Genomic DNA, 13,995 nt, shown 5'->3' with positions numbered 1-13,995 from the left:
CACACACACACACACACACACACACACACACACACACACACACACACGGCGGGGAATGGGTGAAGAGAACAAGCAACCAAACCAACAGCAACAGTCTGGAATTATTAAAAGCTGCAACAGCATAGAAATCACATCATCAGATCATTAAAACAGGGGAGCACATCCGACCTGTTAAATGCCTCATTCTCTCTCCTGTAAACTTTCTACTCTTGACTTCTAATTCATAATCCCCCTGTCTCAGTCTTCCTGACTACTGGGTCACTCAGCAGCAATATGACTTTCCCAGAGAGCTGGAACATGTCTACAATCCTCGCGCTAGGGAGGCTGAGGTAGGAGGATAGGAGGATTTCTGTAAGTCTGAGGCTCTCCAGGACCAGCTAATGCTACATGGTGAAATGGAGAGATGAGTGATGAGGATGGTGGCACCTGTAACCCTGGGGAAGGACAACTACATGGACCTGAGCATTTGAGGACAGCTTGGACTTCACAGTGAAAGGCCACCTCAGAGCCAGGAATAACAAGGAATTCTTAACGGTAAACATCATTCCTCCAAAGAAACATAGCTCACTTTAAACAATAAAAAATGGAAAAGAATTACCTGTTGATCAAATATTCATCCTTTGTCTTATGATGAAACACAGGAATTGGAACACCCCAAGCTCTTTGCCTTGATATGCACCAGTATGGCCGCCTGTCCAACATGTCAACCATGCTATTCAGTGCTGCTCCGGGAATAAACTTCACTGTTTTTAACAACTCCTGCAATTCAGTCATTGTCATATCAAGTGGGAGAAGCAGAAATGTTAAAGAGCTCTCCTGACTCTTCCTAGTGCAGTTCTTCATTCTGAGTGCCTACGGCCATTCACATCCCTCCCATGCCCACCACAGGCAGACAGATGACCAAAAAGCCAAGGCTTCAAAGCAAAGCAGCCAAACTAAACTTCAATACTGTCAGGAGTGGACAGAGGGGCGTATATACCAACATATGGCTGGAATCCCAGCACTAGGGATGCTGAGACAGGAGGCCTGCCACAACTTTGAGGCTACCCTAGCCTACATAGTGAGTTCCTGCCAGCAAGAGGTATATAATGAAGTCTTGTCTCAAAAACAATCACGTAAATAAGCACACAACAACAAAAAATAGACTGCTCCTTTAAGGGACTGAAAAATAAAACAATACTACGTGTTGCATGCCTACTTTACCCTGGTGTAGAAAATACAAACTTCTACACAGAGCCCTGACAAGGGCCCTAATTACCAAGCCAATGAGCAAACTGGCTAAGTACATTAGTACTTCAGATGCAAGCTGTAAGCAAACTATCTTGTATAGTCAGCCTGGCTAATAACTATGTTTGAACTCTTTCATTCAATATAATAAATCTATTTTTGAAATAAGCATTGATGCATGTAAAAATATATGTATAGTCAAGTGAAATAAATGAAAGAGCTTTAAAACATGCTAAATATTTGCAACAACAATTATAAAGTTACTTAATTCATAGCAACATTCAAAAAATTTATTTATGTGTGTGCATACAATGCCTGCAGAGGCCAGAAGAGGGCATCAGAACCTCTGGAGCTAGGGTTATAGACAGTGGTAAGAGGCCTGAAGTGGGTGTTGGGAACCAAACTCAGATCCTCTTCAAGAACAACTCTAAACCACTGAGCCAGTTCTCCAGCCCTGTAACAAATTTTTAACTGGACCAAAAATTTTGTTTTGCTTTTCTTCTTTTTAGCAATCTTAAATTTCAAGGCAACAGAGGATGCCAAAAAATTCACTAAATGTGTATCATGTCACTACTGCGGAAACTGACTTGCTCCCTTTAGAGGCATCACTGCCTTGGACTGCATGAGGAGCTCTAGACTTCAGGAGGCCACACAAGTGCTGACTCAGTTCTGCCCCAGCCTATGCCACTGTTAGGACACTGGACACAAAAGTGACCAGAAGACTAACTTAACCTCTTTAAGCCTTATCTTTACATGTGTATAATGAAAGCATCAATTATGAGATCTTTTTCAGGCCCAAAAGTATACAATTTTAGAAAAATAAATCATAAAAAAAAATTATAAATCTTCTCTCCTTCAGTGGCCCCCGCCTGACTCACTCTCTCTCTCTTACTCACTCGCTCACACACACATACACCCTTTTTTTCACACACCCTTTTTATGGTGGAAATGACCAGCCTAACCCTTAGAGGAGGAGGCCTTTCCTACCTTAGCTGTGGTCTTGATATCTGTGATGTTTATAAACCACTGCTTACTGGCTCGAACCACCACAGGTTTTTTAGTTCTCCAGTCACAGGGATAGCTATGTACCACTTCCTCTTCTTTCAACAAATTCTTTGCAGTCTGAAGCATCTTTATAACTTAAAAAAAAAAATTCCCATTAGACATAGCTTAAAGGTGTTTTTTAAAAACTCACAGTGCTCGAGGCTTCTGGGAAGAACTGGCCCTGGCAGAGGTGCCAATAAAGGCAACCCTGGGCCTGTCCCAGTGTGGAGGTGGCAGAGCCACCAGTACCATGAAACCTGAATCAGACTCCAAACTGCTCCACTCCTAACTCCATGAAGACAGGAAGCCAATCCACAGCTGGAGGCTCCACCTGATGAGCTATCTGCAAAGCTTACTGAAAGAGTGGAGAATGCCTGATTCACAGGCAACAATGACCCAATCTCCATGTCTATCCCCTCACAAAAGCAACATGCTGATTATCTCTGTAACACCTCCCCACCAAAAAAACATTACTTCTGACAACTGTCTTGATTTACATAAACAATTAGACAATTTACATAAACAAAAAGATGGTAGGTAGGTCCAAAGCTTATTTTGAACCATGATTAGCCAAATGAGCTCTGTTCTGACTGGAAGCATAATAAGTGTCCAGGGCCCTGCTGTTGGTTCCTTCCAGAAACATACTGGGCTTTCAACAGATGACACCTACCCACATCTGTTCCCTCCTCAAGTACAGCCTTGTTCTGAAGTTCAGGGCCCGCAGCATCAGTGAACATCCCATCTTCATCCACCAAGCAGTCCTACAATGTACCATTTAGGAGAGTTAAAACATGGAGACATGTTACCTAATGGCAATCTATGATAACGCATTTAAAGCACCTCAGTGCACACTGCCTTTTCTCTATTTTATTTCTTCCTCAGTCAATAGAAATTCCTGAATTTTATATATTTAAACCACCAAAGACAAAATATATCATTAAAGCACCTACCTAAAGTTTAATACTGAAAAACACAAGTATTTTATAACACTTTTAACCGACCGGTCTGTCATTTACAGATCATTGGCTATACACAGCTCTTTGCTTGCACCCCTCTTAACCAAATGGTAAAGTGTAAAACAAGCTTAGGAGTTAAGAAAGAGCAAAACTTAACCATCCTTTCCAATTACTTAATGAAATCTACTGGCCTTTGCTTAGGGAGCGAAAGCAATGTGTTATCTGACTCAACATGCAGCCCAGATGTACCAGTTTGGTTTGAGACCACAGTGGAAAAAATGTGAGTGGCAGGAAAGCAACAGGCAAGCAGAGCCAATCCCATCAATTATTCAGCTTCCTAGTGCAAATAACAATTAGGCCTGTGCTAAGCTTGGACTAGGTTTGCCTAAGCAGCATGTTTTGAATGGATCTACCTCAATCATAAAACATTCTTTACTAAAAACTGTTAAGGATCATCTGGAGCTAAGCTGTTGGGAAAATGGTGCTGGCCTGTGTGGTGGCTCACAACCATCTGTAACTCCAGTTCCAGGGAATCTAACATATGGTATCCATGAGTACCAGGCACACACACGGTATACAGACACATATTCAGGCAAAAAAAATCCATACACATAAAATAAATTTTAAAAATTAGTGTTGGACTTGCTCAACACAGGTATGCCCCAAATCTTCGGTTAGTAAAAGATGCACACCTCCAAAGCACATTAAAGCGACACTCAATGAAATACTGTCTGTGTGTATTTACAAGTGAGTTCGGGTGAATGCATATTCTTCAGGTCTAATTCTGCGAACTCTTTCTTCATCTAGTATGGATTAATAATGATTTAGGATGTTACACAAATGTAATCATTTCACACTTTTAACTATGATGACCAAAATTGTTATTACCAAGAAACAAAGGTATTAGTTAAGAGCAATCATTTTCATTCTGCAATGCCAGTAATTAAAAGGAAGAAAGAGGAACAGTACCATAGGGAGGTTGTGCTGAGATGCTACGCTGTAATCTTCCATACCATGAGCTGGGGCTGTGTGAACCAATCCTGTTCCTTTGGCCATAGTCACGTGAGTGGCAGGTAAAAGAGGAGACCCTTTATCAGGAATTAAAGGGTGGCTACACGAACCACCTTCCAGATCCACACCTGCAGGTCAAGAAAACCATTAACAAGTGTCTGATGTGACGGGCTCGGTTCCAGCCAAGAGCCGAGTGGTTGAGCTTTCTCCCCATGCATGATGGCCTGGTCAACCTCCAGATATTTTAAAGAGTTGTTCTGTATGTTAATTTTATCTTATCAGCTTTGGCAAGATAACTTCAAATCTTTTTTTTTTTTTTTTTTGGTGAGACGCTCTCACAGAGCTCAGGCTAGTCTTAAGTCCACCAAACAGCTGAGGTGACCTCAACTACCTGATGCTCCTGCTTGCATCTCTCAGGCGCCAGGAAAACAGGCGAGCACCGACTGCTAGAATCTTTGTGTTCCTGTTCTGGGAATGAAACCCCAGGCCTGGCACATGTTAGCAAGTGCTCTGCCCCTGAGCTACTTAGATCTCTAACAGGATCAAACGCTGAGAATGAGACTGGCTGCACTCAGAACCCGCCTCCCCCCGAGTGCCGGTGGCCAGGAATCTATAGAATGCAGATAATTACAAGAGATGAGAGCACCAGTTAGGAGAGCACTGAGATGCCTTTGGAGCAGTTAAGCATTATACTGCCTCAGTATAAATGCATAAAAGCATTATCATTGTATCTGCTGTTGTCTAATACAGCAAAGACAAGATCAAACTGAATCAAAGAAAGTTTAACAAGGCCCTGTCTCAAAATGAAGATAAAAAGGAGTTGGGGTCTAACTCAGTGGCAATGTGCTTATGTAGTGTGCCTGGGGTATGGGTTCAAGACCTCAAAAAAACCAACCAACCAACCAACCAACCAACAAACAAACAAAAAAAAAACCAAAAAAACAAAAAAAGAACCCAGGCCAGGTCGTCTGGGTCCTCTAACTTACCTATTACCCCACAGAGGACCAATGGTCTTAAAAACTCCAGCTCCCTTCCTGCCTAGGCCCTTTTCATTCTGATAGGGCCGTATATTTACTCTTCTAATCACCTTATACAAAGCTGATCAATGCAACAGGGTTTTCTTCTTTAGCTAAAGCATTGTTCTATTTTTACAAATATATTTACTATAAGACTGCTTTTTAGCAAGCAACTCAAAAGGCATCATTATCTCTAAGAATGAAAATTTTAAATATCCTCAGACTTCCAGCTATATGAAATCAGTTATGACACTGAAGTCCTAAATTATTACTCATAAAAGATTCTTCTGATAGAAGCATTATCTTTGACACCAGGCATGGCGGCCCATGCCTTAGCCAGCACTTGAGAAGAAGAAGCAGGCAGATCTCTGTGAGCTAGTTTGAGGCCAGCCTGGTCTACAGAAGCCAGTTCCAGGCCAGCCAAGGCTACATAGTAAGAATGTCACAAACAAACAAATAAACAACATATTCTTCTTTATTTCTCTACCTAAAAACAAAGATGTCATATCTACTTCAACTCACAATGGGGAATATCCCAAAACTACAAATGCCAATCAACCCATCATTTTAATGACTAGCAGCTGGACAATATCCATAAATCCTCACCTGAAAACGTTGAAATAACTTCAAATGTTGTTTCCAGGGTAGAAGCAACAGCTGGTATCTTATCTTCAGCCAGGATGTAGATGGCTCCAGAAGTGGAACATTTCACAGCGGCATACCTGAGGAGGATGCTCAGAGTAAATCACCCGCGATGAAGAAAGCCCAGCCATAGTTCATTGACATCCCTTTAGAGGAACCTATGTCACTCTACTTCACCTGTTCCACATTCCCACACTAGCTGATAGGCCTTCAGGGATAGTCTGGACTACAGTGTAGCCTTATCAACTTAACTACAATGACAATTCACTAGATTTTAAAACAGCCATGAGAATGAAATAAATTTAACAGGAATCCTGTTCATAGATAAAATAAAAAGATAGGACAAACTACCTACTTTGCCTCTGGCATATAGCAAACAGCCTGATTGGCTGGAATTGTCCAAGGCTGGGTGGTCCAGACTAAAACACTAACAGGAGATGAGGCATCTGTGGGAATAACGTAGTAAATAGGTTAGCAAACATCACAACTCTACAATGTCAACAAACTCCAGCTTCAGATAAACCTACCTGTAAGAGATTCCAACTTAGGAGGAGGTTTTGAGAGAGGGAATCTTACGTATACCGACCGACTAACATGCTCAGGATTGTACTCAAGTTCGGCTTCAGCCAACGCAGTCCTAAGATTTTAAGATATCATACATAAACATGTGGAAGCTTTACAAATGTTTGCACCTTTTAACTACCAAAGAAAACATACCTTGATGAGGGAGACCAATACACTGGTTTATAAGATCGATAAACCAAGCCCTAGAAGAGACAAAGATAGAATATTTGTGCTGGTTGGTTTTTGTCAACTTGACACAAACTTCCATGTCTCTGGAAAGAGGGAATCTTAACTGAGAAAACTCCTTCGACCGGGCCATAGACAAACCTACAGGGCATTTTCTTGATTAACAGCCCAGTGTGGATGGGATCAATCAGGGGCAGGTGGCCCAGGGTTGTATCAGAAAATCAAGCTGAGCAAGCCACAGGGAGCCAGCTAAGCAGCACTCCTCCATGTCTCTGCTTCAGTTCCTGCCACAAAGTTGCTCCCCTGCTTGAACCCCTGTCTTACCTTCCCTCAATGATAAACTGTGATGGAGACGTGTAAACCAAATAAACCCTTTCCTTCCCAAGCTGCCTTTGGTCATGGTGTTTCATCACAAAAAAAGAAAACTACGACAATGCTGAGACTGAAGTTTTGTGACATGTGCTTTAACACACTAGAAAGAAAAAAAAATATTTCATTACCTTATCATACATTTGGTAAAATATCCTCAGCTGTTTGGCTTCATACTTTGCATCAAATGTATAATAGCAGTTATTCCAATCTGCCATTACTCCCCAACGAACAAACGCTGACTTCTGCTTTTCAATGGCTGCTTTAGCAAATGATCTAGCTAAAAAAGATAAGGGAAGAAAAAGAAAAAGCCTTTGAGAAACTCATGAGTTTTTCTTTCTTTCCTTTTTTTTTTTTGAAAGGTCTCTCCCACTATGTAACCTGGCTTGGCCTAAATTCACTACATAGCCTAAAGTGGCCTCAAACTCACAGTGATCCTCCTGCTTCAGAGTACCAAGTGATAATATTAGCAGTGTATGCCACTAAGCAGACTTTTTATATCCTTAAACATGACTTGCTATAGGTTTCTCTAAGTGAAGGTGCTATACACCGTTAGCCTAGAAACGTCCTTGTTGACCCAGGCTGGCCTCCAACACACTTTGTAGTGGTTTTTGATCCTGTCAAGGCAGGAGCACAGGAATGTGCCATCACTCCCAGAACATGCAATGCTAGGCAATGAACCTCAGCCATGCCAGGCAAGTACTCTTCCTATTGAGCTACATTCTCTGGCCTATAAAATACTCTTACCAGGAACAATTATTTGAAAGCATTCAAAGTATATAACAATTTATTATTATTATTAGCTGGAATTTTGCAGTAGTAGCACATACTTTAATCCCAGCACTTGAGGCCGAGTGAGGCAGATCTCTGAGTTTGAGGACAACGTGGTCTACGAAAGCAAGTTTCAGGACAGCCAGGGCTACACAGAGAAACCCTGCCTCAAAAAACAAACGAAATGAAACAAAACTAAAACCTGGGATTGTATTACTGCCTTTAGTATCTTCCAGGCTACGCATCTCATATTTAAAATAAACAAAGTGGGAAATATTCCCCATTATTTCTTATAATATATTAATAGTAGCAGTATTATAGTGTATGCATGTGTGTGTGTGTGTGATAAGCTTGTAACACAGGCATGTGGGTAGTCAGAGGTCAATTTCTGCCTTTCTGGTTGGGCTCTCCCCTTCACCATGGGCTCTGGAGATCAAGCTCAGGGGGTCAGGCACGACACATGCTTTTTCCCGCTGAGCTAGCTCGCCAGCCTTCCTCATTATTTATTAATACAAGAAACAGCCAGAGAATAATACTTATCTCATAATGAACTCCAAAAATCATTCAGGTATCAAATCTAAGTCAATGTGAATGTGTTTCAGAAGGAAGTAAAAAACACCTTCACATATCTGAGGCCTATATACCTAATATAATAGTATGATCAGAGAAAGAAGGAGCTCTCTGGCCTTACCTCCTGAAAAAAAAAATCAAATAAGGGATTAATTTAAATTCATGAGGTCTGGGTGGTTGTTTGGGGTGGTTGTTTGGTTTTCATAAGACCAAAGACTTGAAATGTAGGCTAGGTTGACCTCAAATTCATGATGTTCCTGCCTCAGCTGGGAGCAGTGGCACACACCTGTAATCCCAGCACTTGGGAGGCAGAGGCAGGTGCATCGCTGTGAGTTCAAGACCAGCCTGGTCTATGAAGTAAGTCCAAGACAGCAAAGGCTACACAGAGAAACACTGTCTTGAAAAAAAAACAAAAATAGTAAATAAATGAATAAATAAATAAATGATGCTCCTGCCTCAGATTCCTGCAGGCTGAGTTTTCAGACACGTGCTGCCATACCCAAATTTAAAATACATGTATTTTGGAACTGACTTCTAGTTCTGTACCTGATATTAGCCAGCAAGCTCTAACTGACAAAGGCTTGAAACAGCAATACAATAAAATGTAAACACTAAATGGAAAACACAACTAGAAACATACCAATAACTATTCCTCCACCCTCCAAAGAGAAAGTCTCACAAAAGTCAATTTCAAAAAAAAAATCTGAGACTATATGGACGTTCATGCCAATGAAGCTGTCATTCAGGAGGCTGAGGCAGAAGGATGGAGTTAAGAGCGTGAGGCCAACCTGGGATAAACAAGTATATTAACAGGTGTCAGTGTGAACAAAGCAGAGGCCCTTTGGCAGAGCCTGGTTAATAGGAGGCTGAGTGCTCACTGTCATTTTTAAATGGGAAGAGTTTACCTTTCTCTCTGATTTCCATGGCTGTCAGGGTCTGAGCGTTTACACCTAGCTCTGACAGCACTTTTGTTTCAATGGGCAACCCATGGCAATCCCAGCCAGGCACAAAATGCACTTTGGAACCTCTCATCATATGGTATCGATTGGCAATGTCTTTCAAAATCTGCAGGGATAAAAGTGTAGTCAACATCCAGAAAACACACAGCTCATTCATTTGACTCTTTCTAAAAACACCATTTTAAAGCATAAAGTCTAACTTTAAAGTATTTCTATAAAATACCTATTAAATCTACTAATTAATGTGCAACATTCACACAGAAATAACAAATATCTGAATTTCACAATATTAATGCTATAAAGGAGGAAAAAAAAAACAAACAAGAGGCTTATACATGAAAATCATTATGCCCCAAATTTCATTATTGGTCAAGATGGAGGAAGAGTGTTATCAGGTTTTTTGTTTGTTTGTTTGTTTTTCAAAACAGGGGGTTTTTTTATAACCACCCTGGCTGTCCTGGAACTCCCTTTGTAGACCATGCTGGCACCACCACGTCCAGCTTCCATTCTACCTTTTAAAGAGACCTTCTAAATTCCAAAATATAAATAAGTCAGTTAGAACTGTTTATTATGCTAATGAAAAAATTAACATAAACAATGAAATATAAGTTGCTCACACTTCCTGAGAAGTGTTGACTCCCGCAGAACTGACACTGCAGCCAGCAGATGGAATCTCATGCTCACTGTTTTATACTAATAAGGCCCTGAGTAAGCAGCAGGCACATCAGTACCTAGGTTACCCTTCTTAGACCACTTGATATGAACAGATAGAAAGACTTAAAAATGTACCACCAGCTAGGCCCATAGCTTCTATGGAGGCCACAGACTAAAGTAGAAGGACCCCAAGCTTAAGGTGAGAGTGACATCAAGGCTAGCTTAAATAACTGAGATCTTGTTTCAAAACAAAAAATAAAGAGGACTTGGAATGTGGCTCAGCAGTAGAGCACTTCTCTAGCCCCATGATTCTATCCCAGCATGGATAAGAGAAAAACTGTTACAGAACGGAAGATCAAAGGCAAAGGGCAGATTTAGCTACAGACCATCATCCTTCTTTCCAGGAGCAAGCACTGGTCTGACCACTAACCCAGTAGTCCAGGAAGTGATTTCCTCCTCTCTACTCCTATCAGAAGCAGAGAAGATACCATCCACGCCTCTTCGCCCTTCCTCCAAACAACTCTAGCTTTTAAACTTCTCACTGAAGAACGGGAGGCAGCCTGTGGTCACACAGGAAAGCTCATCCTGCTCTACGTAGGATTTGAACTCTCAATGCATCAAAGTAAGCCACCTCCTTTCTCCTGCTCTGTCTGGAGACTTTCATTACCTGTCTCTTGTAAAACTCGATCTCCATGAATCAGAACTGCCATGTTCTGTCTGCTGGTGAATTCACAGCCCTCACACTGATGTCTCTCACTGTCCTATAAATACTACCAGCAGCTCTAGGCTGTGTCTCACAAAGTGGCCACTAATCAGAAGCAACTTTTGGTGGGAGTCTGGACTAAGATGGGCTGTAAATATACACCTGATACCAGAGTTCAAACATTTAAAACTTAAAAATGTCTTATGGCCACTACAGTTGAGATGTTTTAGATTTGTTGGGCTATATATAACATTACAAATAGCTTCACTTATCCTTTTGACTACCTTTTTTGTGTGTATGTGGCTACTCTAAACTCCAATTTACCTATGTAAACCACATTCTGGGTTATCAACTTCCTCAAGAATTAGTGCTACTTTCAAGACTATGAGCAGAATGAACTCAGCCGCCTGAGCCAAAAATCAAGTCAGCTTAGTAAGAATCTCACACGAAATGAAAACAGGTACAAACAGGTGCAGACGTGCAAGGACATGCACGAACAGCAGAACTCGGAACCACTTTACCGACTGCTCTGCTAGGTAACAAGGCTAGCGCCTTCCCCTCTCCAAGTTGCTCCAATTTGTGTGCTTTTTTCACTGCTAATTTTTTTTTTTTTTTTTAGTTTGTTTGCTTGCTTTTTGTTATTTTCATTTTTTAAGGCAAGGTATTTAGCACAGGCTGGCTTTGAATTCATGATCCTCCTGCCTCTGCCTCTCTAGTGCTAGAATGACAGGCATGTGCCATCATGTGTTACCACAAGTTACTCCATATGCCAATGTAAGTGTACGTAATTATCATACAAATAGAATATGCTCTTTTGCAGAGTATTTACTTCCAAGTTTTATAACCTAAGTTATAATTACCTTGTTCAAAGCATGCCCAACATGCGGGTCGCCATTTGCATAAGGAGGTCCATCATGAAGGCAAAATTCCGTCTTTACTTTTCTTTCTCTTTGCCAGGAATAAAGCTCTGAAAATCCACATTTCTGTTTTTAAAGAAAAGCCAATGTTTATGTATCATATAAATACATGCTGTAGACTCCTATCAATACTTGGTTATCATTTATCCCATTCCAATCCATTCAGCTCACAAATATAACTGGAAACATTCCTGGAATGAAACAGACTTCTCTCCACACTTTTCAGTAGTCTTCCCCAACCCCAATAACGCTTCAGATTAAAGTCTAAAACTTTTACCTGGCCTAGGGGCTCTAAATACTGGCAAGTCTCTCAGCATCCACTGCCTCGATCCAGCCCTGCTGAAGGACCTGTCCATTTCCAGCTCTCCCTACCACCCAAAACACATTGGTAAGTTTTTCTTGCTATTCTTTGGCTTCAATACTTTCCTAAATCCAAAGAATATTCAAGCTAACTCTATTCACTTAAGCACTATTTCTGAGTACAAGGACTATATTAAATACTCTAGCGTGTATTTGGTGTAAGTTATCATTATAGACACTAACAGGTGAATCTAAGTCATTAGCAAATTCAGTATGATACGGGAGACGGAGATACTCAGAAAAGCACCTCTACTTTGTTCTTCAAAAGGAGCCATAATTCCAGTGAAAGCCCTAAACATGCAACTAATGTGGCTTTCAATTTCCCTTCTTTGCTAACACTTAATTATTTTTTAAGTTTAGCGTTTATTTTTTACTGTTTGTGCGAGATGCATGTGAGTGCAGGTGACTGGAGAGGTCAGAGGCAATGGATCTCCTGGAGCAGGAGTTACGGGAGTTTGTGAACTGCCAGAATTGTGTGCTGGGATGTGAGCTCATATCCTCAGCAAGAGGAGCAAATGTTCTTAACTGAGGAGCCATCTCTCCAGTCCACACATGGTACACGCTGCTTACTTTCTGACAAGTGACTGGAAAAGTGTGCAAAGGCGACTCGCTGGGTGCCAAAATCCGAACCCGCACTGTGTGGCACCAGGCTTCATTTGGGGCCCGCCCCCTAGGGGCCCGCCTGGGAACCCCTGCTGCCCGGAAGGTTCCCGCAGAGCTGACCCACTCCGCCCTGCCCGGGTGGCCGCGCCCAGTACCTGCTGGATCTCCAGCTCCATGTCCCGCTGCTGATGGCCCAGCAGCTTCATCGGGAAGCTGGTCTGCGGCAGCAGCACGGTGTCGCGGTATCTGCCGCTATTCGGGCTGCTCTGGGGACTACCTGCCCCTGCCACTGACCGCACCGCGAGCCTCCCTGTCATCCCCAGACACCCTAGGCGGCCCGGAAAGTGGGCTGGCCCCCAGAAGCTCCCGGCCGCAGCCAGGGCTGCCGCCCTGGGCCCGCGAGGACGCAGACCCCGAAGCATGGTGGGCGAGCCGGGCGTCCCGCCCGCGGCAGCCGCCCGGGATCTAAAAGAAGGGACCCCTAAGAACTCAGCCGCGTAGTACTGCGCACGCGCCCCGGGGAGGAAGGGGCGGGACAGAGCGAGGACCGGGGCGGGGTTTTCCGGGTGGGAGGGCTGCGCCACTCTCGGTCTTCCCCGGGATCATGCAGGGGTTGAGAGAGAAGGATCCGCTAACGGTCGGCTCTCCCTAACCAGATAGGTTTAATTAACTTGTCCGGGGTCAAAAACAGAGTAGCGAGCCTGACCTCGGCGGTGGTGGCGCAGCTCTGTGTTGTCTGTTCGAATGACAGCATTTGGAATGCAGTTGTAAAGGGCGTGTGTTGTGGACGTTCTTATCACACACGAAAGGTGTGCCTGAATTCAGAGAAAATAAAGTGCAAGTCTTTTCCAAACATAGCTGGATGTAAACGGTATACGTTGACATTTCTCGCTGGTGATAACAGGGTTGCCAGATTGTTTGTTTGTTTTTAATCCCAGTACATGAAAAGCTGAGGTAGAAGGATTACCATAAATTCGAAGCCAGCCTGATGACTGTAACATTATATATATGAATAATTTATGGTTTGCTTCTAATAACTAAGGTTTGAGAGTTGTAGAAAACACGTAGAAAGGAACAAAACTTGTTTATTATCATCTTCATAAAGTGATACGAGATTTTAAGGGGGAAAAAAGTGTTGCTTTTATGAAAACAATCCCATAAAGGCAACTCATCAAAACCCAAAGCCGAGCCAGGTGTGCCGCGAGTGCAGGCGCAGCTATGATGTGTGGCTCAAGGCTAACCCTGAGTCAGGAAACAAAACAAGCCAAAACTGTTGCAGAGCTGAAGCTAGGACGCCCGGAACCAGTACCCTGGAACTTCTAGCGATTGGCGGCTTTGACGTAAACCTGCGCAAAACGCTCAGAACCGGCTTTTCCCCAACTGCCAGAGGCGCCGGGGAGCTTGTTGTGCGCCTGCGCCGACTTCCCGGTAGCGCAGCCGCGG

General features: G+C 42.7%; 1 protein-coding gene across 1 annotated transcript in view; it reads right to left on the bottom strand.

The window, feature by feature from the left end:
* Iars2 (isoleucyl-tRNA synthetase 2, mitochondrial) overlaps nt 1-13,060 on the bottom strand; it is a 37,713-nt gene extending 24,653 nt beyond the window's left edge. Inside the window, exons 1-12 of the mRNA XM_055609204.1 lie at nt 12,708-13,060; nt 11,533-11,655; nt 9,262-9,421; nt 7,147-7,295; nt 6,614-6,663; nt 6,424-6,533; nt 6,252-6,342; nt 5,861-5,976; nt 4,197-4,366; nt 2,942-3,032; nt 2,215-2,366; nt 599-759 (exon numbers count right to left, since the gene is read on the bottom strand). Coding sequence (XP_055465179.1) covers nt 599-759; nt 2,215-2,366; nt 2,942-3,032; nt 4,197-4,366; nt 5,861-5,976; nt 6,252-6,342; nt 6,424-6,533; nt 6,614-6,663; nt 7,147-7,295; nt 9,262-9,421; nt 11,533-11,655; nt 12,708-12,974 — 1,640 coding nt within the window. The 5' untranslated portion in view covers nt 12,975-13,060. The remainder of the gene's footprint in view (nt 1-598; nt 760-2,214; nt 2,367-2,941; nt 3,033-4,196; nt 4,367-5,860; nt 5,977-6,251; nt 6,343-6,423; nt 6,534-6,613; nt 6,664-7,146; nt 7,296-9,261; nt 9,422-11,532; nt 11,656-12,707) is intronic.
* Between the last annotated feature and the right edge of the window lie 935 nt (nt 13,061-13,995).

This window comes from Psammomys obesus, unplaced genomic scaffold, assembly GCF_907164565.1.
Source record: "Psammomys obesus unplaced genomic scaffold, mPsaObe1.curated_primary_1811, whole genome shotgun sequence".
In the NCBI taxonomy this organism is placed as follows: domain Eukaryota; kingdom Metazoa; phylum Chordata; class Mammalia; order Rodentia; family Muridae; genus Psammomys; species Psammomys obesus.
Note: the sequence above shows the minus strand (reverse complement) of the source record. Positions and strands in the feature narration are given on the sequence as shown.